The sequence below is a fragment of the Doryrhamphus excisus genome, linkage group LG14 (assembly GCF_037039965.1).
Source record: "Doryrhamphus excisus strain RoL-2023G ecotype Guam linkage group LG14, RoL_Dexc_Guam_v1.1, whole genome shotgun sequence".
NCBI lineage: Eukaryota > Metazoa > Chordata > Actinopteri > Syngnathiformes > Syngnathidae > Doryrhamphus > Doryrhamphus excisus.
Genome location: NC_136370.1, coordinates 14,141,598 through 14,166,784, shown reverse-complemented (window position 1 = coordinate 14,166,784; position 25,187 = coordinate 14,141,598). Strand labels below are relative to the sequence as shown.

Below are 25,187 nucleotides of genomic sequence, written 5' to 3'. Positions count from 1 at the left end.
CACTTTGTCACACTACTATATGCACACATACACACAAAAGTGCTCATCCATTCGTTTTATATGCCTCACAAGGGTCGCTGAGCCTATCCCAGCTGTCTTCATGTGAGTGGCACTGGTCGCCAGCCAATCACAGGGCACATATAGACAAACAATTCACACTAAAGTTCATACCTATGGACAATTTGGAGTTGCCAAATCACCTAACATGATTTTTTTATGTGATTTTTTTATATATTAATTAATATATTATTTATTATTATTTTTAATATGATTACCATTGTTTTGAAAAACACTACTGATAAAACTTACATTGGCACAGTTGAAGTTGCTTGTATTGTGGTCCAAATCACCTAACATGAATGTTTTTTTTATGTGATTTTTTTATTATTTATTATTTATTAATATATTATTTATTATTATTTTTAATATGATTACCATTGTTTTGAAAAACACAACTGATAAAACTTACATTGGCACAGTTGAAGTTGCTTGTATTGTGGTTGGATGATTTGTGCCTTGTATTTTCACACATATACATATATGTATACACACACACACACACACACATATATATATATATACACACACAAACTTTGCTTTAAAATATTTATTCAAAATGTGTTTGATGGCAAATGTTTTACATACAATTCCAAAATGCATAACATTGAACAAAATGAAAATACATGTGAGCCAATCACACAAAGCAATGAACAGTTAGTAGCAGGATGGTTTACATTGTTTTCTGAAATACAGTCCATTATAACAATGCAAATAGGAACATGTGACGTGACAGGGAAGTGCAAAATATTATGCAAAAATGACAAATACAATAATGTTTTAGTTTAAATATAATCTGAAAGGAATCAATGATACACTGCATGTCTGTGGTGTTATTGTCTTTGTAGCACCATGGAGTATTTTGGTTGGTTAATCAGCCTTTTCCTCCATTTTGATAAGTTATACCATTTATGGCTGTTTTCTTAACCTCCACCCTCAAAGATTGACTCTCGGCACGTGACTCAGTCTTCACTCCACTCGATATGCCCAGGGAACCAAGAACAGCTTTCCCTGTTTTCAGGCTCTTGGACATTGGGATGCGGGTCAGCCCTGTGCGAGGGGCTTGGGCATCGTGCCCACACTATTTGACAAAAGAGAGAAAAAGAGAGTACAGTTTCTCAGGCAGGAGAGTGAAAGCAGTTGGCATTTGAATGGAAATGCAGAGTAATTCATTTTTAAAAAGGCAAAACTTTTAGGAATTTCTAAACATTTGTAGTTCATTGGACAAAGATGGAATAAACATGCAAATATTTGTTCATTCTTTCATTTCCAACCTAGTTTGGCGGGCAAAAATACTGTATGCTGTTACTGTTGCAAGGCTGTTTTGTGTCAGCCAGGGGGTACAGAGCCCTGCAAATCTGTTTGTGAATGTAAACACTGTGAAACAAATATAAATGACAGCATGCCTGTAGCAGGGTGGCACAATGCCACATCATTAGCTCTGATGTGCAGAGGCCAGCCCATAGGGCTTTTTTTTGTCACGCTACCACTCTGAGCCACAAAGAGGATATCATAAGGTCGACTGAAACATCAACATAGTTGCATTCTCATGTCCATCAGTCTACAATCAAGGGTCACCAACATGATGCCCGTGGGCACCACGTAGTCCTCCCACATCTACATTAGCCTGCTTTTTATTACAGTTTTCAGTTATAATGTGACAACACTAGAAAGAAATACATTCTGAAAAACAAAATGTGATTTTGTTAATGTTCTGGTAAATCAGTTCGTCAGTCAGTTTGTTTGGGTTATAATAAAATACTCTCAAAAATAAGTAGTTTTCGTCCATTTTCACTTTGTACAAAAAAAGGTAACAATAAATCTAGTTGGCCTGTTAAGGGCTGGTTTCTCCGACATATTGATAATTTAACTTGGCTCTAAAATATGGCCAGTTCTTAGGTGAGTAAACTACTGAACCAGTCACTATCGTTAATAGGGGGATTAAATCAGAAGACCTTTCCTCAGTGGTAATATAATTTTTGATTATTAACCTAAGCACAACTTACCATGCTTTGTGTGGGTCTTGTAGTGTTGGATGCAACGGGAGAAATGGTAATGCTGCTCATCACTTTGTTCTGAGTGGTCCGAGTTGTGGTAATTTGGCGAGGGGAGCGCAACACTGTCCCCGTTGATAGGGTTAGTTCTTTGCCGTCGGTTACAGCAGACACCGGCCGGACGACCATCTTTGGGGTCAGACTGTTGCCTAGATGAATATGGATCTTGTTATCCTCACTGGTGGTGATAATGCTTGTGTTGTTATGACCCTTCCTTATGGGCATTGGGACCATCTGTTTCTCAGGGGTAACCTTGAATACGGCCCGGCCCATGGTCATCTCTTGAGGTTCTGGAGAAGAAGAGGATTCAGGTACTGCTGTGGTATTAACTGTCATGATGGTGACAGGAGACATGGGCCTTCCCATAGTGGAGGAAGTTTGACTGCTGTCTGGTGACTTGGCTCTGGAAATAGTGGTGATGGTGACTGGAGATTTGGTTCTTTCTGGACCCTGTTGTATATTTGTGGACTTTCCTCGAAGAGTTGCAGAAGAATGTGTTGGAATGATAGTAATTCTGGATTTAGGGTGTGATGGATTGGGGTTTAGCGGAGCTGATGTTGAGAAAACATCCCCAGTCGTGGCGCTGCTAATCTCAAGGGTAGCAATATTGTTTTGGTGGTCTGGTGTTACTCGGATGTGTAAAGGCTGCCCTGGCTTGTGGGCCATGGTCAGGTCCGGATTTCCAGTAATGTGTGGAGTTTTTTCCAGGGTTTCATGAGAGTTGTTATCTTTCTTTCTCATCCAAGGAATCCAGGATTTTTTCACACCGAGATCACTTCCAGAGGAAAGGGAACGCTCAATGCCTCTCGTCTTTTCTGTTGGCTTCTTCAGGCTCTTCTGTCTTAAATTGTTCATGATGTGATTCTCTTCTTGAACAGACTTCCTGATAAACCCTGCCGGGGTATCATCCTCTATTGGTCCATTGGACAAGACCTCCGTCTGTACTCCAGTGGATGTCACAGCAATGTCCACCATCCTCCTCCCATTCAAACCGGGCCTTAGTGAACGACTGTGACGCTTTGCTATCTCCAGTTCTTTAGTAAGATGGAGAACTTCAGTGCCCATGTTCTTGGCTTTTTCTTCTTCTTCAAAGAACCTCTGCTGTAGGACTGAGTAATCGACTTGCAGTTGAGAAAGCTGATCCTCCTTATGCATCAGTTCATGTATCTTCTCCTTAAGAGCTAGAACGTCCGCTTGAAGCTCCCTGGTTTTGGTCTCCTCTCGCTTGTATCGTTGTCGCAGGTCTTCCTCTTGGCTATCCTCTTCTCCTTTCTCCACAGCTTTGTTCCGTGCTATCTGATTCCTCATCGCCTCCACTTGCTGGGAAAGTATGTTAGCTTTATCTTGTTCTGTTATGAACCTTTTCTCCAAAATGTCATACTGATCTTCGGTTTTCATCAGGTCTCCCTCCACGACTTCAAGCTGTTTGAGGCGATTTCTCAGATGTTCAATCTCAAAGGTTAGCTCTTTGATTTTATTATCGTCTTTTTTCCCAGCTTCAGACATCCTTCCTTGCTCACATTTCACTGCATTTTTCACAGACAACCTTTCTGTTTGCTCCAACCCATCTAACCTCTTTTTCATTTGACTGACTTTGGAAAGAAGATCCTTTGTTTTATCTGTTTCATACGCAAGCTTGGTGCTGAGGTCTCCCTTTTCATTAGTTAGGATCTCAACTTTAGTTTCCATTTCTGATTTGAACTTCAAGAGCTTTTTGCTTTCTTCTATCAATTTCTCAGTCACCTCCATAACCTTACTTTGCTCAGCTTTGACCATTGTACTCAAATCCTCCTTTGTCTTTTCACCCGATGTCATTCTTTCCACAAGAGTCTTTCGTTCCTCCATCAAAGCTACAGTCAGCGACTTCAGCTTACCTAAGTCATCCTTCAGGTTTAGCTCAGACTTTTCTAATTTTAATTCAGAGGATTCCAGCTCTTTTAGTCTGATCTTGAGTGTAACAACTTCATCAGAGAGGTCTTTGGTCAGGCTCTTCTCTTTTTCTAAAGCAGTGTGTAACTGAGCACACTCTTTCTTGCTTAGGTTGAAGGCACCCTCAAGTTTCTCTAATTCTATCATTCTTTTCTGGAGTTTCTCCACCTCCATCCTAAGTTCTTTACTTTTGTTGTCCTCCTCTTGTAACTTCTTCCTGAGCTCCTTGCATTGATTTTCTGTTCTGGTGATCTCCTCATCATTTCCTTCCATCTCCAGGAGACGCTTCCTTAAATTCTCTAGCTCTGCAATTAAGTTTGAGTTTGCACATTCCCCTTTGCCAATTTTGTCTCTCATCTCCTGCAGTTCCTCTTCGGATTTCTTCAAGGCCTTGTTGCTCTCCTCGAGCTCATCCACTGTATGCATAAGCTCTAGAATTTTCAAATTGAGTTGACGGTTGAGGAGCTCCTGACTGGCCAGCTTAGCATTCGTCTCTTCATTCTGCTGAGCAAGAGTGGCAGTTTTCTCTTTAAGCTCAGCTTCTAAGCTCAGAACCCTGTGGGCATCCTCTTGAGCGTGCTTCCTGGCTTCAATCACGATCTGTTTTTGCTGCTGAAGCTGCTGGCTCAGTTCCTGAACACGCTGACTTTGTTGGTCCATTTGCTCCAGGTATTGTTGACGCTCATTGACCAACATCAGGGCAAAGGACTTCAGCTTGACCAGCTCCTCTTGCACCTTGGCCAAACGTTTAGAGTGCTCTTTTTCCTTTTTAACTTGGAAGGCTTTCTCGTTGTCCAGCAGCCCCTTCAGTCTAAAAATGACAATAACAAGAATCAATGATGTACATTAGGTAAACATGTAAACATAAACAAGTGTGTCATGAGTCATTCATTCATTCATTTTCTATAACGCTTATCCTCACGAGGGTCGCGGGGGTGCTGGAGCCTATCCCAGCTGTCTTCGGGCGAGAGGCGGGGTACACCCTGGACTGGTCACCAGCCAATCACAGGGCACATATAGACAAACAACCATTCACACTCACATTCATACCTATGGACAATTTGGAGTCACCAATCAACCTAGCATGTTTTTGGAATGTGGGAGGAAGCCGGAGTACCCGGAGAAAACCCACACAGAACGTGTCAGGAGTCATTGTTTAAAAAGTGATTTAACATTTTTTTGGATTGGAGAATACCACATTACATATTTTAGTTATCTCCCCTGATTTAAATATTCAACAGAGAGAGTTTTTTATGCTATTCATAAAATCAGTCATTTACAACAGCACATTAACATTACATTATTGCACAGAACAACCAGGTAATATTCCACACTTCCACAAATATTATAACAAGCTCTCCCAAACAAGGCACATAGTATAGAGACTCAAACTGCTGCTTAAAGTTTACTGTTTTTTTTCCAAGTGGACTTCTGTATGTTTCTTTCTAATCTACTCATGCTCATTATAAAGTTCAACAAATGCAAAACAGATTAAATGCAAAGTTGGCTGTCTCCACTCCATTTCCCCGCATCAACAAACATACCAGTGCCAAACATGCAATGCAAAAGACACCCAAAAACACTGACAAAACATTTCACAGTTGTGATGCTATATATTCGGAATTACACCGTACCAGAAAATACCTGGATATATAAGAACTTACCACTGTTATGATGCTCTACAAGCACCACAGACATAATTACTGTGATACAAAATCCCATCAGGATGCGTGACAGGTCGCCAGGACCTCTTTTCCCACAACTTTCTTCTTTCACATCCCAGGCATGCATGTTTAAGGAAAATGAAATGAATGAATAAATACAACACAGAACCATCGGATCTCCAGTGTGGGATGTCACCTCATCCATATACGGCATAGTGTGTGTGTGTGTGCTTGTATGAGAGAGAGAGAAAGAGAGGGAGAGACTGTGTACTGTTTTGAACACTGAAGGGGGTGGGATCTTCGCCAATAGAGGAGCACACTGCAAAACTCCCCCATTTTTTGCTTCCATGCAACACTGGCATGTTTGAGCAAAGCTTTCCCAGCAATTTACAAAACCCTTACCCTGAGAAAAACATTTAGCACCCTAATCGTTGGTTTTTCTATGTTTATTTTAGGAATTTTCTGGAATTCTACTTGAGGCACAACTGGACAAGCAGAGTTGCATGTGATGAGGAAAGCAGATATGAAATTGTTGGATTTGTCCTTTTTCGGGTGATGAAGACTGGAGAGTATAAATCATAACCACGATAATAGATTTATACGAGGCTAATCTGATGCACATGACAGGATACTTCATCAACAAATTCCTCTTTGTGTCTGAACCCTTGTATAACAACAAGAAGTTTCAAAAAAACACAATGTCACCAAATATGCTATGAAGTACAAACAACAATGTATGTTCATTCATTCATTTTCTACCGCTTATCCTCACGAGGGTCGCGGGGAGTGCTGGAGCCTATCCCAGCTGTCTTTGGGCGAGAGGCAGGGTACACCCTGGGCTGGTTGCCAGCCAATCACAGGATACATATAGACAAACAACCATTCACACTCACATTCATACCTATGGACAATTTGGAGTCGCCAATTAATCTAGCATGTTTTTGGAATAAAACCCACGGATGCACTGGGAGAACATGCAAACTCCACAATGTAGTATGTTACAAATTAAAAATGAATTGCCACACTAGTACTTTTCACATCAGTACTTCTCTCAGTTTGTCTTTTATTGTCGCCATTGAGCAGGTGATAAAAGCCTAGATTCTCTACTACTTGTCTGCATATTTTGTTACATGGCGGGTCAGAATCAGTCCCGAAATTAACAAAATGTAAAAAAAAAAACAAAAAAAACTAAACCCTTAAATTTTTTCAATATTCTGCCCTTGACTACCTTTGGACTATCTATGAGCTGAAGAAATTCTTTTTCAGCTTGCCACATACTGCATGTAATAGAAAAACACGGAAATCACCATTGTATGTTTAAATTTTTCAATAATTATGTTGACATCTGTTACAGCTTAAGTCATTTTTTGTGTGACTCATTCAAGAATGGAATTTGTTCCTCTGTTCAGCATCAAGCATAATGTCACTTATATTTTTGACATACTAATTTATCTGTTATCTGAGAGGCGACCGGTGCTCATGGTTGCCAGTGTGAGAGAGCTGATTTGGTGCCCATGAACATTCCATGAATGTTTGGCACAATACCATTTACTTTTTTCCACTTAGCTCTCACCCAAAGGGCAGGAGGACATCATGCTCGTGGAAAATGAGACTTTTTCCATTTCAACTAAGGCAAGGGAATGAGAGCAGTAGCAGACATGCACAATTTGCAGGAATGCATTTCAGTATAGGTGTTGGCCTATTGTATACAGTACTGTAGTTCTGTAAAATGATTATTGCATGTATGAATGAATAATCTTCCACAATGACTCCAAATTGTCCATAGGTTAGAATGTGAGTGTGAATGGTGAATGGTTTGTCTATATGTGCCCTGTGATTGGCTGGTGACCAGTCCAGGGTGTACACCGCTGGGATAGGCTCCCAATTAGCAATTAATTCATACCATACGTGTCCAAACTTTTTTCACGGAGCGGAGGGCCGCAGATGTAAAAGTCAAAGGATGTGGGGGCCATCTTGATATTTTTTTGTGTTCGCTCTTTCTGACACAGCACAAGATGAGTCAGACTGGCGCAGCAGTGTTATAGACCGCTAAAGTGCTAAAGTAGTTGGTCAAGGGTAGTCATGACAATGTCACAATTGCCGTATCTGCAGGGATTCAGGGATGCTTGTTGAGTTGCCGTTTTTTGGATTATACTTTTGCGGTTGGAAATAACATAAAGACCAGTCCAGGGTGTACCCCGCCTCTCGCCCAAAGACAGCTGGGATAGGCTCCAGCCCCCCCTGCGACCCTCATGAGGAAAAAGCGGTAGAAAATGAATGAATTAAATAACAATAAATTGAAATCCTCCCTCAAACTGGATTGACTTTGAAGGCTATTTTTAAACTACATTTTTGACATTCTAAACTGTCATTCATGTTAAGAAAAAAATTATGCATGATGTCTCGCAAGGTTTTTTTGTGCAGCTTTTGAAGACATTATTTTTACCTTGACATGCGCAAACTCAGGGGAATTTGATTGAGGCCCCACTGTGTGAGACCCAGTAAAATGATGACAATGTCCATGCAATGAGTACATTCATACCAGAGTGACAGGTGATGAGAATGTTTATTCTTCCTGAATGTCATATCTAAAAACTGAAACTGAAAATCACATATGAATCTTAGTTACGTTCTCACTGCTGTTCTTTTGTCACTGTCTTTTCCTCCTCTGCGTTTTTTCTGTCCTTTTTTTTTGTCCTGTTTTGACTGGGGGTCGTCCAAAGAACCAATCTTGTCCTTCCCAAGTTTTAAGTCCTTTTTTGTCAAGTCTTCCTAACACTGACTTGAGTCGACTTGAGTCAAAGTTGCTCTGACTGAAGCACAGACCTCTAGTCACAGTCACTTAGCCAAGCTTGACTATAAAGTCATGATTACTTTCTCGGAACTGGCTTCGACACTCATTCATGCAGACATGCATTTAGCTAGCTGCAGGGGGGACGAGCGAGGTTAAACGGTCAACACAATATTCACTTTTTACTCTGTTTATTTAGCACTTTACTTTTATTGGTCTCTTTCAAAAGAACAAGTCATTCAGTCAATCTGAGAGCACATACTCTAGAGAAAAGTAAGCATTCATACCTAATATGTATGTTTTGGGGTCCGCTGACTGGAAAAATATATTCACTATTCTGTTTGAGCTCCTGGCACTATTTCTAGTATGCTGGAGGACCAGTTCCCTGCTGCACACGGAGCATATCTGGGTATTGTGGCCGGGCTCTAAGCACCATTTCCAGGCTGCAGTAAGCCCCTTTCAGGCTAAACCTCCCCACCTTCTACGGAGCCTCGCTGGGCATACTCCAGGCGGAACATCTTGCTGCTCTGGCCGGCCTCCAGGCACCATTACTAGGCTGTTGGAGGCTCCTTTTCCCCCTCCACATTTCCCCACCTTTCAGAGAGCCTCTCTGAGCGTGCATAACAGCCTTCCCTCACTGCCCAAGCCCAAGCAGCACTTGTCAATGAATAAGCACTCACATATGAGGTTGTCAAAGATAGGAAATATTTTGTAAAAGTGTACCTTTGTAAAGAAAATTCATTACATTTTTGAAGTTTTATATTTATATACTTGTCATATATATTAGTAGTTTATTCGATTCAATCAATGTTCAGACATTTACCATAATCCAAAAATAACCGGTTCGTGACCATGCCAACTTTAAGGACCCTTCCTGTTGAAAGAATCTGAATCCTTGCGGGCTCGAAATGCAAAATCGGATTTTTCAAATTCAGTCGATACCCAACCCTAGTGGACCCTGATATGTTATGTATACAAGTTCTCTCAACAAAGCAACTGTCATTTACTCTTAACTATTTAGCCTCCAATGTATTTACTGTATTCAAAACTTAAAAAAGGTTTTAAAAGAAGCCAAAACCCTACCACTTCCACACTGAATGGGAGGATAACGTCTTTTCACTCCATCATGTTGGACATGCTATGTCTGACTCCATGCAGTGTGACAGTAAGCTTCATGTCTCAATAATGGAATATTACTGACACCTAGTGGCCAGAGTACTACATATAGCTTTCAATATTTTTTGACAAAGAAAACGGTATAGTCAACCCATAAAACAGCAACCATTAATTAGTTCATTTTTAAAAACTGAAATATAGAAGTCCGTGCATATGAGCAGTTCATTTGATCCCTGTGAGGCCTTCTGCATCCATGTGATGTAATATCCCATCTTTGATGATGGAGCATGTGCAGCGTACCTCCATTTGTCTAGCTCCATCAGACCTCCCGTCGTCTTCCTTTATGACCAAAAGGCAAAGGTCACAGGCTCACAGCCGACATCATTTCAGAGGTCATGTCATTGACTCTCCACAGGAAGGGCCTTGATTCAGCCTGACCCCTCTGCACATCGAAGTATCCACTCTGCTCACCTGAATCCCCCACAGCTATGTACCTCTTTTGACTTTGACAGTGAGATGAAATACTCATCCACGCTTGGTTGGCTTGCTGAAGTCAACAACACATTCTCCAACATCGCTGCATTAACTGTCTCCATGGCTTATTTCCAGTCTTCCACTTTTATGTTTTATCAAGTTGTCGTTTGGATTTGTGCTTTTACTTTCTCCCTCTTCACGTTCTATCTCCTCTCATTTTCTATCTACTGCTGTCACCACCTTACATGTCCAACTTGGAACCTTTTCGGTTCATAACAGTTGACATATACAGTATATAAACTAATGTTAAAAGCATGAATTTCCACAAACGTGAGTCAAAAAAGCCCTTAATAGCGGTCTACTCTTGACAGTCAACATCCCTTTTTGAGTTCCAGAAACCCAACTTAATTAATATCAACGCTTATACTCCATACATATATATACAAAATGTATATTTTTTTATTTAACATGTGTCATTAATCCACCTATTGAATATCTATGTGTTTTAAATCTATAAAACTAAACTGTGCATGATTGATTGTTTTGTACATCCAAGCACAAACGTTAAGGTCAAAAGTCAAAATTACATGTCAAACACGCCTATAAATACAATCAACAATTTTTATTTAGTTATATACCTAGTGGATATTAGTGCTATGTGTCACGGCAGTGATGTGCATCCTTTGCACAAACTGTGCCGCCCCATGGTTCGAGGGGCCGTACGCACGCGTGTGTTTTGATCTCCTGCTCACCTTTCTCTCTCCTGCTCGAGCAGGTTGGTGAAGTCGTCACTCTTGTTCATGTAATCGATGTGTTTGCGTTTCTCGCTGTCCAGCTCGTGCACAGTGCGACGGTGGCTCTTTTCAGCAAGGAGCAATTGACCCAGCATTCGTCTGTAGGTCTCCCTGTGCTTCTCCTGCAGGCGCTCCAGCTGCAAAGGGCACAAATAACAAAAATCATTTTCATGCTATGTGAGAAAGTTTTTAGGAAGTATTTTGCGACTGACCTCAATCATTGGCTTTTGGTATACAATGTGGTTGTGTTGTGGGGTACCAGTGATGAGGTCATCTCTCTGCAGGGCCTGGAGGGCAGAACTGCCTTTTGCAGAGCTGCATGCTGATGAAAGGATATCTTGAGGGGTTTGTTTGGACTTTAGCATGCTGATAACATCTTCTCTTGCCTGTAGTCACACAGATACAGTGAAGAAAATAAGTATTTGAACACCCTGCTATTTTGCTATTTCTCCCACTTAGAAATCATGGAGGGGTCTGAAATTTTCATCGTAGGTGCATGTCCACTGTGAGAGAGATAAACTAAAAAGAAAAATCCAGAAATCACAATGCATGATTTTTTAACAATTTATTTGTGTGATACAGCTGCAAATAAGTATTTGAACACCTGAGAAAATGAATGTTAATATTTGGTACAGTAGCCTTTGTTTGCTATTACAGAGGTCAAACGTTTCCTGTAGTTTTTCACCAGGTTTGCACACACTGCAGGAGGGATCTTGGCCCACTCCTCCACACAGATCTTCTCTAGATCAGTCAGGTTTCTGGGCTGTCGCTGAGAAACACGGAGTTTGAGCTCCCTCCAAAGATTTTCGATTGGGTTCAGGTCTGGAGACTGGCTGGGCCATGCTAGAACCTTGATATGCTTCTTACGGAGCCACTCCTTGGTTTTCCTGGCTGTGTGCTTCGGGTCGTTGTCGTGTTGGAAGACCCAGCCACGACCCATCTTCAATGCTCTGACAGAGGGAAGGAGGTTGTTCCCCAAAATCTCACAATACACGGCCCCAGTCATCCTCTCTTTAATGCAGTGCACTCGTCCTGTCCCATGTGCAGAAAAACACCCCCAAAGCATGATGCTACCACCCCCATGCTTCACAGTAGGGATGGTGTTCTTCGGATTGTACTCTTCATTCTTCTTCCTCCAAACACGCTTATTGGAATTATGACCAAAAAGTTCTATTTTGGTCTCATCTGACCATAAAACTTTCTCCCATGACTCCTCTGTATCATCCAAATGGTCATATGCAAACTTAAGACGGGCCTTGACATGTGCTGGTTTAAGCAGGGGAACCTTTCGTGCCATGCATGATTTCACATCATGACGTCTTAGTGTATTACCTACAGTAACCTTGGAAACGGTGGTCCCAGCTCTTTTCAGGTCATTGACCAAGTCCTGTCGTGTAGTTCTGGGCTGATTCCTCACCTTTCTTAGAATCATTGAGACCCCACGAGGTGATATCTTGCATGGGGCTCCACTCCGATTGAGATTGACCGTCATGTTTAGCTTCTTCCATTTTCTAATGATAGCTCCAACAGTGGACCTTTTTTCACCAAGCTGCTTGGTAATTGCTCCGTAGCCCTTTCCAGCCTTGTGGAGGTGTACAATTTTGTCTCTGGTGTCTTTGGACAGCTCTTTGGTCTTCGCCATGTTACAAGTTAAAGTCTTACTGATTGTATGGGGTGGACAGGTGTCTTTATGCAGCTAACGACCTCAAACAGGTGCATCTGATTCAGGATGATACATGGAGTGCAGGTGGACTTCTAATGGGCAGACTAACAGGTCTTTCAGGGTCAGAATTCTAGATGATACACAGGTGTTCAAATACTTATTTGCAGCTGTATCACACAAATAAATTGTTAAAAAATCATGCATTGTGATTTCTGGATTTTTCTTTTTAGTTTATCTCTCTCACAGTGGACATGCACCTACGATGAAAATTTCAGACCCCTCCATGATTTCTAAGTGGGAGAAATAGCAAAATAGCAGGGTGTTCAAATACTTATTTTCTTCACTGTATATACTGAGATTAGAATATCATAACGTGGCTTCAAGTGCACATGCACGTTTGAAGAATATGTAGCTGCAGGATAGAACTCTTATTTCTGTTTTATTTTGATTTTCAGATCTATTGTTTAGAGTTTGCTGTCAACCTATAGTATATAGAACCTGAGGGGACAGAGCCTTCTCCATTGCTGCCTCCACCCTCTGGAACTCTTTGCCCCATTTGCTCCGTGCTTGCCCCGACGTTCCCACCTTAAAAAAACAACTCAAAACCCACCTGTTTAAATCTGTTTTTAATGTCTAACTTTTTATACCTGACTGCTGCGCCCGCCCTGCTTTTAGCTCTGAATGAATGTTTGGATATTGTATTTTAATGCATCGTTTACTCTGTTTTCACTCAACTCTATTTTTATTTATTTTTTCTCTACTGTAAAGCGTCTTTGAGTACTGAAAAGTGTTATACAAATAAGATGTATTATTATTATTATTATTATAGATTTTACTATTATGGAAATACATTATATTGTAAGTCTGGATCCTACCAGATGAAATACATTTCTAATTTGTGTCTTTAGCTGGAAAAGGTTTGGAATCCTAGCTGTTAAGTCATATGGAGCTAAAGTGTTTTTTGGTTGAAATGTCGTCTGCAACCACAAGGTAGCGCTGTTGTGCAACAAGCCAGTCCAACTCAATTGTTGACAACAGTGTGACTGTGGATCTGGAGTTTTGGCATGAACTGTGTGCTTCTGTGCAGATAAGATAAAGCTAAGATTTAAGAACGGAAATATAATTGACTCATTGGAATATCACCACAGGGCCTCACCTGAACTTCTCCTTCCATGATTCCCAGCAGTTTGAGCATATCTTCTCTGGACAAGTTCATCAAGGCACCTCCTTTTCCTTCAAGCTTTGTAGAGTCCAACAACGGCTGTTTTTTGTCAAATATCACCTCCACTTTATCTTCACCATCCTGCTGCTGAACTTTGGCTTTCATGCCTTTCACGGCTAGACACACATCCTGCTCTTGGCCCATGTCGGGGTCACCCTGTGGGACCCCAAGCACCTCACTTGTCGGGGGTGACACCACACTGCTTTTGGATCTCATCTTCACCCTATGAACAAGAACAGGGGAGAGCATATTATAAGGCTTGAAAAGAATTAGTATTTTAGCATACATCACCTTGTGTTTTTTTTTAAAGCAATTTATATATTTTTATTCTTCTCATAATTTATATCACATTCAACAACTTGTAGCTAAATGTCCGTTTGTGTGTTGTGTTGTGAGCAGACTACTTCCTGGTTCATGGACTGTAAGTTGTGAGAAGACTACTTCCTGGTGCATGGACTGTAAGTTGTGAGCAGACTACTTCCTGGTTCATGGAGTATTAACAAATATTCATGAGGAAGAGATGGATAGGATTGGGGATGAGCAAAATAACTGATAATTGCCAAGTAATAGATCGTTAAGAATGATCTCGATTGTGTTGAATGGATTATAGAGTGATGATGTCGTGAAGAAAAGAAAAAATATGATGCACTTCTTAGTTGCAACCAGTAGAGGCGCTGTTGATGATTCAATAGCCACGTATTGTGGTCTGAAGAAGAACAACCTGCGTTCAATTCAGGGTGCTGTGTTGGTGTTTTTGATATGTTATTGTTAATTGTTTATGTTCTGTATTTCGAAATGAAATTCAAATACTCAAATAACATTTTTTTTTTGTAATTCCCATTTATATATATATATATATATATATATATATATATATATATATATATATATATATATATATATATATATATATATATAAATTCCATGACCAAAACCTACACTCTCAAACTCTCATAAACATTCAATATTTGTCGAGTTCTGATGGGCTGTTGCTGCACAGGATGAAATTCAATCAAAATCAAAACATTTTCCCATCCAGATGCTGAACATTTTTCTAATCTTGTCAAATTTTTCTGCATTAATTATGCTGGATGATACAGTTCATGTTTGGCTTAGCTTGCTGCATGCTCCCATTGTAACCATAATTACTTTAACACAGGCCTGCAAGTACATTGTATGGCTCACTGTACAGTGCGTTCATTGTTCAAATACACACTGTGGTTGGAATGAGTGTGTTTGTCTCTATTCTTACACTACTTGTGTGTTTCTAGGCTTTTTACCAATGACCTCGGGAGCAATGTTTCTGGTCTATTTAAAAAATCATTTGCATGAACATCATCAGCCACAACAGGCAGCCTGAACAAGTGTTCCAAAATGTTAAACAAATGCAAATGCATGCAGCAGCAATTACACAACATGCCAACTGGGGATACAGGGCAGTCAATAGAAGACTTAAAGTCTTTGAACCCTGATGAGATCAAACTTTATACTAAATGCATTATAGAGAGCTTGTCTGTTAAAGATTGTGGCTCAAGGAGGCAGGGGCATCTTGACTGGACCAAATCTAATGGTGCTTGAAACTGACCTCTCTGAAGCCAACATATTTCCATGAAAAAAAAGCCTTTCACATGAGAGGGGACGCATACAAGATAGAGAGGACTGCGTCTCTCAGTTCAAAGAGGAAAGATAACGAATCGCAAGCAAAATAACACATGAAGTACATGCTTATCTTACCTCTCGGAGTTCACTGGGTACAGAGAGTGTTATTGTTAGTAGGAGATTAATTGCACTACCTGCTATCATGTGCATAACTGTAACTATCATTGGGCCGTGTACCAGCAGTGCCCAGTAGTGCATATGAGTGCCTCCAGGCCTTATCCAGGCAACACGTTTGAATGAGGCATGAGAAGTGTCCAGAAGGAATTAACGCTGGCACGACCGGGGCACGAGTGATGAAACATGTGCAACACTGTGAATGACACTCGAGGGCTTTTTTAGTGGCGACAAAAATAAATGACACTATGCTAGGTGGTTTATTTTTATATACTGAGCTGATGCCATGTAAATCCACAAATACAACTATCACTGTACAGTATCTGTCGCTTCTATTTTACGGGGTCACTTTGGTTTAACTGAGCATAGCTGCAGGGTGTTAAATAGCGGCTCTAATGATGAGAATTTCTCATGAGTACAATGCCTTTTGCTTTTGATCCACCTTGCCTGATCACTGAAGCTGTGACCGTATTGAATTCTCCTAAACAAATGGGCATTCCAAAGTCCCGTGCCCTCCTATACAGTCTGGTATGCAGCATTCCCAGTTGTCTTCATAGAGAAGGGTCAAACAATCAGGCTTTACTCAAAGGCCTTGGTGACCACCAGACTGCCCACACCACACTATACATATACAATGCTACTGACTGTCTGGCATCCACCGTGGTGCAGTTGAATGTCTTTTGTATGATGGAGCCAGAAAGGCCACAGACAAGACCAGAGCCTAAATTTAAAATGGGAACCCAAATGTAACTCATGGCAAGTCCAGCTGTCACATATACAAAGTATTTATAGGATGGCCGCTTCATTCCAACGAGAAGAAAAGGGAGCTATAAAGTCTTTCAGTGGTCAGTGGTTGGCAAGTGGGTGGATACCACTGATGGTTACTACATGACTTTTATCTTTGTTCTAAATTTGCTGTACATGTTTTACCTCAAAGTGTCGGATACACAAAATAGCTTCCATTTCCGGGGCGTCCAGAATGCAAGCATACTGTATATAAGATATTGTAAACAATTAATTGAACATTTGTGGAGTACACATTTGAAAGCCCTACAGATGCAATATATGGAAAAACGTATCAGGACATAGCTCCGAAAATTGGGTACATTTTTCAGAAAAGAACCTGAAAACTCTGACTTCAATCCCATCAAAGACCTTCGGGATGAAGTTGGACAGTGATTGTGCACCTTTGACCACTGACCACACTAATCTTCTTCTGGATGAAGACCCCAGAAGGGTGGCAGCTGTTATACCGGAAAAGGGGGACCAACTCCATATGTATTCTCACTTTCTGTAGGTATAATGCAGGCAGGCCCGCCCCTCCAGTGGCGCAGTGAATTGCCACAGGGGACTTGAGAGGCATGGGGTACTTTCAGTGTTAGTGCAGACCTGCCAAGATACAAGGTTGATCTGCATATGTTGCTGCATATCCTGAAGCAACCCTTGCATTTACCAGAACCAGTTTCTCTACCAACCACCTTCAGAAGCTATACAATGGACAGTTTAATGTCAATTCAAAATACAAACCTATGAAGGAATATAATCGCCATACTATAAATACTCAAATAATTACAAAATAATGAATTAGTAATGTTACAAGAACAATATAATAATATAGTACTGTTACAGTACAACTTGGTATGAGAAAAAGATCATAAAAAGAGAATCCGAAAAATGTTAATTTATGCCTTTCATTATAAAATTTTTGGATTAATTGGATTTAATACATTATATCTTGATTCAGCATCCGTTTTGTCAGCCCTTCTGGAGAGAATTCATGACCCTAACCAAGGTTTCGCTGTACTTTATTCTTGTAAAATTAAATGTTTTCCTTAACATCAGTTATCAGTTATTTTAATGTACTTTTATGACAAACTGACATTTTATTGCCACTTCATTATTATGTTAAATTTTCAATGTAGTCCTAATAATGACTAAATGTAGTTATCCTTCAGTTCCTCCATTCAGGGGTTTCCTCAGAGAGTCACTTGTATGATTTGTTTGGCTTAGTTTTTTTTTACGCTGGATGCCCTTCCTGTTACAACCCTCCCATTTCTCCGGGCTTCGGACCAGAACTGGAGATCTCCAGTGGCTGGGTGTTGGGGCCCTGGCCGGGATTCAAACCTAATAATGACTAAAAAAGGAAAGAAAAATGTGAGTGTTTGGCAACTTGCTCTATCAGTAGACACCTATGAAATGTGCATGCTGGTGGGCCTTTTTCATCCTGACATAAAAGACCAACCCTGCCAAGTTATTCAAATTTCATATTTGAATTTATATCTGTTGCCTGAAAGCTGACATTTTGAATCATTTCATCTGTGAACGAAAAAAACTCCCCATATAGGGGTACAGAGCTGCAGGATGTGCCAGCATTTTGATGGACAGTGCATTCCAGTCTAGACGAACAGTGACCTCAGGGGTCGGACTTTACATAACTGCCGTGTTCTCGGAAAATTAAAGTTTGGCATGTGGAGAGGGATGACGAGCTGTTCAAATAGCAACTGTAACGCATACATCTATAAATCATCTTACAATACCTGCTGTCAGCAGCATTTTGGTGAGAAGACCAACGTGTATAATAATGATAAATTGTTGCATGTCAAAGTGACTCCAGTGGAGCTTGTGTGTCAGACTGCAATGATGCATTCTTTGTTCAGTCTCAACAATCCTAATGTTTCTTGAGTGTCACCAAGCATATGGTGGAGTGGAGCTGCCGCATCACATGACTCACCTTCAGGTGTCAAGGATGAATCAGGATCTCAGGAAACATGAATCCAGCCATTACTTTTCAGAGAGGGTCTGAACCAACATCAATTTATCAAAACTTCATCTTGGACCATTAGAGCTATGTACAGTATTATCCATAAGGCGGGGCACATAGGGGATCATATTATAGTGGTTCTAGGAATAGAAACAACAAGAAAGCAGATGGATGAAGCAGACTTGGGTATTCTACCCTGCCATTTGTCTTAGGTGTCATTTCTAAGCTTCCCAGATTTACTATTATTCCTCTTGACAATCACAGCTGATTACTGTGATGCACTGTGCTATTTTGTGACAGAGGACTCGGACCTACACTTCAACACGGCATAACTGAAATATACAGTCCACCAAAAACCCTTACAAGTCAACTACCAATAATTGCAATGTTTCAGTCGACTTGGCTGAGACAAGTGATTCTTAACTGGTGGGTTTCTTTCAGTGGGTCACGGCTCTCAGCCTGGGGAAAAAAATAAAATTAGTTTGAACTTGTAGGACATCCCCATCAACTGTGACTTTGAGATGACCCTTTATTGATCTTGTCACTTATACAGAAGTACAAGTGAAATTGTGCAATCATCCGTCCATGCATATAACGTGCTATATACTGAGAGAAGGGGTGGATAGGACAGGATGATGAAGGAGGAGCGAAAAAAAACTGCAATTCCAAACTAAATTCCGAATGAAGGAACATAGTGTAAACACATTTTTTACACAACATGAACACAAGCCTAGTGCCACGAAGGGGAAAGGTTCCCAGCGTGACCTCCCACTTCATCCAGTGAGCAAGTTCTGGTCATTTTCCGGGTTGAGAAAAGTCACTTAAGTAAAGCGTTTTGCTTCTCAAAACAATATGCGTTCAAAAGAGTCATACATTTCAGTCACAAAGGCATACTTCACAATCGATCAGCGTTATTCTCTCTTCATTTGCATCACTGTGTACTGCCGCCTGTGTATGTGTTCCATAGTGTTTACATGCGCGGATGACTGCTGCGACAAGAGAGCGTAAAACTGAGAGCTAGGCTAGGGGGGTCTCAAACACGTGGCCCGCAGGACACTAGTTTGAGGCCCCCGCCTTGATATGAAAGTTTAATGTTAGTGCGGCCCGCGCATGTTAAAGGTTATGTTAAAGGTTAAATAACTGTTAATAGTTATCCTCCCTATCCGTGTGGAAGTGGTAAGTTTTTGGCTATTTAAGTTTAAAGGAATAACTTGAAGGCTACCGTTTAGGTCGCTAGCTCTCTAGTTTGCGAGTTAGCATGTGTCTCAAGACCCTGCAGTTGCGCAATATGTTGTAAATAAAAACATTATAAATGTGACTATAGTCGTGTTTTGTCATGTCTACAGGGCTCTAATAATGCTTTGTTAATTTTAATCTGAAAAAAATAATTTGTCTACCCACCAACCATATGTGGTTTCTTAAGTTTTTATTATTTGCCGTTTTATTATTATTATTATATTTATTTATTACTGATTAATTGATTTTCTTTATTCTTGATTTGTTTATTTATTTTTCATCTTATTTTGTGCAGAAAAATAAAAATTAAGATATTTGAGAACAGTGGAATGTTTTATCAGAGCTTTTATTGTAGAAAATCGGAACCAAAGCACTGAAAAAGTTTGTATATTTTTCTGTTTTTAATAAATGCGTTTTATTTTTTTGGAAAACCTGATGCAGCCCAGCCTTGCCCAGACCCTAGCTCCAGTGGCCCCCAGGTAAATTGAGTTTGAGACCCCTGCTATAGAGTGACATTGTCACAAATAAAAATATCTACAAAAATTATACAAACTTATCTGGGATGTAACAACACAATATGTCTGAATCGCCTTACATATGCTATTGTTTTCCTGTCACAGACTTTGCTATTAGACAACTTTGGCTTATTGCCTTACTTGCTATAAAGCAGGAATCAAGGTGGCCAGGATGAAAAAACAGCATCATGAGTTAGGCGACAAGGATTACGTTCTTACACACCCAAGACAGAAGAATAAACATGTTTTGAAGAGTTTTGCTGTTCCAGCACCCCGGGTTATATTGCTAATTACATGGCAATTACTATTAGCATCTTGTTTACAAGTTAACAGTATTAGACGCGGATCAGACTATCAAGAATCAGCTAGTGATGTTGTGTGCAGTAATTCACCAAATGCCATATTACCAGTGAAGCAGCTACATGGTGGAACTACTTTCCTCAACACAACAAACAGAACTCAGCTCATGGCACAAAGTCCGGGGGAAAGTCACTAATGATGCACTACACTGCTTATAGGAATGTCATACAACTTCACGTCAAAAAATCCAAACTATTTCTTTAACATTGTTACATTAGCAGCAATTATCAGATAATCCACTGTTGATAGCCTGTGTGCTTTGCCGCCTCACCATTCAGGATTAAATGATCTGGAGAATATCTTAAGTTGCTACGGAGTTTAAGCATTTATTTTTAGACCAAGTGAGTTATGAGTGCCAGTGATCTGTGAAACATCCAAATGTGTCTAAACTGCATTTTTGGAATTCAAGTCCAGGGGCTCTTATATGTCCAAGAGCCGTGCATGTGTCAGTGACAGCTGTTGCCGAGGCCCACCGGACTCAGAGAGTATAGATGGTGGCTACTGGCCGTGACCGGCTCCACCTCATTTTTCATCGTGTGCTTCAGTGCGTGCACAACAGAAATTATCCTGTGCTCTCATGCAACGGAGATAGGAATAGAGCCAATATGGTACAGGCAACTTTAAAGGTGTCAGGAACTGATAAACGCAAAACCCATTCTTTACGCCCTTATTTAAAGTGTTATTTTTTTTCTTTATTGATTTAGTATTTTTACATCATATGACCTTATGTATTGAGTTTTACCACAAGTTGCGCACAAGTTGTTGAGGTGTTGAGGTGAGAAACGTATAATATTTATATACAGTCTTCCTTCGCTAGTTCATGGTTCAAATTTTGCGGCTTCACAAAGTTTAGTTTTCTATGCTCTAACTAATGGTTTGGTAATGGTCACTAATGGTAATGGTAATGGTTTTATTTCATTTGAACATGCATCAGATTACAATTGAGTGCATCACATAATCAGTTCACAGTTCCACATGTCCAAAAGGAGTAGGAAGAAGCAAAGCTTATTAAATCCTACCCCTTCATCTGGTACTTTTACAATCAGTGAAACTGTTCACTTCCTGCCATTGTAATGTAATTAAATTTTTACATTTTTACATTTTTACATTTTTACATTTTTACATTTTTACATTTTTACATTTTTACATTTTTACATTTTTACATTTTTACATTTTTACATTTTTACATTTTTACATTTTTACATTTTTACATTTTTACATTTTTACATTTTTATTTTACATTGTGGAAATTAACTTATCCAACATTTTTTTTCAAAAACAGACTGTGTGTTTTATTTAAATCCCTGGCTATAAAATTAATTATGTATTGTTTTTGGGGGGGGACGTGTAATTGTTAGCATGTCCTTGCACTGTTAAAGGGTATTAATACTTTACCTTAACATTTAACATCATACTTTGCCAATTATGTTGTTATGATACCAATTATGATGCTGTTCTGAATCTCTAACAAACCAGGTGACACAGTAATTTATTCAGTGCATCTTGACTCGATATTGCATTGGCACAAGCTTAGATTTTTAAGTGGCCATTTAGGTATTTTTTGCACATTCAACGCTTAGGACAGATTGCACTCCAGCAGAATGAGCACAGAACAATGTTAATGAGCAATAGGTTACCACCGGTTCTTGTGGCGAGATCATCACATCAGCTAAGGAGGGTGCGGGAGGCCCCAAGAGCAGTTGGGTGAGGGTGAGAAAAGGGTGAGGTTGCACAGAGCGTCTGAACACATGACTGTAAGAATCTTTAAGGGCGGCTAACGCTACACTGGTATCCAATGCTGGGTGTGAAATACTTTTCAGGTTTTCGTTTTGGGATACTGCGGTGTTGTACGTGTTGACAACTTGACAGCGGGTAGCGGCAACAGCCATGTGTCTTTTCCTACAGGTTGATGACTTCATGTGGATGAAATGGAATTCATTTTAACACCATCGGAACACATATGCTGGATGAAATGTGTCATCCTGCTTCAGGATGCAGATGTTTTGAATTTTTGTTAATGTTATGACGTGATGTGTGACTCAACATGTCCTTGATTCCCATTACACAACAGTAAAGCTTAACATCTATTGATCACTTGATCAATAGACAACTTTCAGGTTAACTATATGCATGCCTGTCAAAATTTGCATTTGAAAATAAGTCTAATTGTGGCTTCCCAGGCCTGTCACAATCCCAATCCCGTATCAGCATCGTCACCTGCACTGGTGTGGTGTAGGTTGCAAAGTTGCACCATGCAACCAACCATGTTTTACTTGCCTAGCTTTTTACCTGCTGCAGGATGTGTTGCTGAGGCGAAGCAGACTTTGCAAGTTGGGAAAAATTGGAAAAAAAGGAATGGGAGGACACCAGTAAAGAAGGGCAAGGTGTATGAAACAAGATTGCTGGGAGTAGTCTGTACACCATCTTTAGAGGTACCACAACATTCAGCATGCCAAAGGGTAAGACTCCGAGGAAGACAGTCTGACAGTCAGTCATTGATCTATAAATAGATACAGTTATAGACAATTGGAGACGACGGGGAGGAGGGGCAATGCCCCACCACATCCGGTTGTCTCACAAAACTGTGGCATTCAAAAAGCTGCCACGCATGACATCATGTGAGGCACCAGGAAATCTCAGGAGATTTCAGTGCAGGAGGAACGAAGGACGGATATTTATTCATTCATTTGGAGCCTATCCCAGCTGTTTTCGGGGCGAGAGGCGGGGTACACCCTGGACTGGTGGCCAGCCAATCACAGGGCACATATAGACAAACAACCATTCACACTCACATTCATACCTATGGACAATTTGGAGTCGCCAATTAACCTAGCATGTTTTTGGAATGTGGGAGGAAACCGGAGTACCCGGAGAAAACCCACGCATGCACGGGGAGAACATGCAAACTCCACTCAGAGATGGCCTAGGGTCTCCCGAAATTGTGTCTCCTGCTAACCACTCGTCCACCGTGCAGCCTAGTACGTATATAATTAGGATAGTATATAATTGAATTAATTAACAATGGTTAACTTATTGTTACACTTGTATCATAATTCAAAATGATTCTATCAAAGGCTGCCTGTCCACTATATGACATCATAGATGACTTCAGTGTGCCATCATCTTTGGTTGTTGTATGTTTTTCTGCCCACAAGCCAACACTCTAAATGGTCACATTCATATGTCAAAAAAATGAGATGCAATTCATTCATGCCTCTGCATTCTGGATAACAACGACAGAGCTTTAGTGTCCTGAAAGTATTCAAAAGTCTTTTTGTGGATGAGTAATTCATGTAAAATGAATGGATAGGGTTTAATTGAGGTGTGGATGCCACACAAGAGGATTTGTTTCATCCGTACAATGAAGAAGAGTGATGACCAAGATGTGAGTTGGTAGTTTAAACCAATAGAATCAGTTGATAGGAGTAAAACAACACAAGTAAAAGGTGGACACTGAAAAAGAAATTTACCTGTTGTGTTGTCCCCAGGTTTGGTGGCGGTGGTGGCTTTGTAACTTATAAATTAAAGGCAGTGAAGGTCTACAAAAATCCGCTTAAAATGTCTTGTGATGGTCCTCGCTCCTAAGCAATGATAAGAGCCATCCTCATGCTCCTTCCGTTCTCTATACAAGGAATAATGGAATACTGGAACTTCCCACTCTCTCTTTCGCTCTCTTCCCCCCCTCACTTGTTCACTCCCACTGCCTAACCAGTTCTGCCCTGCTTGGCCTTGGTCTAAAGCACAGCTCACACTGGTAGTGTTGTAATAAAGAGGAGAAAATGGGAACTTTTTAACCTTGTGATAGAATGGGTTTGTTGCCCAGAAGAAGAAAAATCAAAGTGCAGTTCGATGTCACAGACGCTGATTTTTTTCCACATCTTTTACTCCCTTGCATTTCTTCTGGTCAGAGTCACAGAAGCTAAAAAAATTCCACTCTATATTTAACTCCTCCTCTCTTGCCAGCATGGGTGCTGTTGGCAGCTGAGGCTATCTGAATCTTAGACACGTTGGCTGGCCGGCAAGAGCGCTAACTGACAGCTGAACCATGTCATCGTGCTTGGAAAGTCCGGTGATCGCAGCCACCCGAACCCTGAAGTTGCTCCAAGGAAGCACCAACTGCTGATGTAGGTGGGCCAAAATTCCCAACACTTCTGGAGCTGCGCTTGCGTGCTGATCCAACTACAGTCTATAATGGGCCGGTGAGGTCAGTGTTATTGAGCTCTACTGTACACTACATCATCTAATGTGATCCAAGAAGGGAACTGTATCATGATTTCTGCCTTTATAAAGACGGCTACAATAGCCCTCACTGAATGTCAGGCCCCTTGCCTCACTTGGCCCCATGCAGTATGTGGACAATAACAGCAAACAGTGAAAATAATCATTTTCTGTGCAACTTTATTTGGATTGCCATTGTCATTTAAAACCATTTCCAAGGAACAAATGTGCCAAAAATTAATTAAACTATATTTGTTCTTTCTAATTGTGTTTGTAGAACTACTATACATCATTGTGGAGATGTGGTTCTAATATTTTGACTGACATAGCAAAAATAAGGTAATAGAGCACTGCACAGTGAAATTAAGGCACTACAGGATGATAACGCTGCCTTGCGCGTCGCTCTTAAGGAAAATGAAGAAAAAAATCATTATGCAAATGAATAGTACAATTGATTAGATGGATCAAAATAAACAAATGAGTGATGCAAAGAATTATACCCAGGTTAAATTCCAAGGCAGTCGAGAAAATTAATTCATTCATTTTCAACCGCTTATCCT

At 40.4% G+C, this 25,187-nt stretch overlaps 1 protein-coding gene across 3 annotated transcripts; it reads right to left on the bottom strand.

The window, feature by feature from the left end:
- Window positions 1–610: 610 nt before the first annotated feature.
- LOC131140097 (filamin-A-interacting protein 1-like) lies at window positions 611–24,025 on the bottom strand. Of its 3 annotated transcripts, none has more exons than XM_058090218.2 (6): window positions 23,880–24,025; window positions 13,699–13,987; window positions 11,092–11,265; window positions 10,838–11,016; window positions 2,064–4,851; window positions 611–1,138 (listed from the first exon to the last, which is right to left on the bottom strand). In XM_058090218.2, exons 2-6 carry the CDS (start codon window positions 13,978–13,980, stop codon window positions 932–934), a joined length of 3,630 nt encoding a protein of 1,209 aa, XP_057946201.2. In that variant the 5' UTR covers window positions 13,981–13,987; window positions 23,880–24,025; the 3' UTR covers window positions 611–931. The 3 variants fall into 3 exon arrangements, with proteins under 3 accessions (XP_057946201.2, XP_057946202.2, XP_057946199.2); XM_058090219.2 differs by lacking the exon at window positions 23,880–24,025 and adding an exon at window positions 15,499–15,585; XM_058090216.2 differs by lacking the exon at window positions 23,880–24,025 and having other exon boundaries at window positions 13,699–14,141.
- Window positions 24,026–25,187: the final 1,162 nt, after the last annotated feature.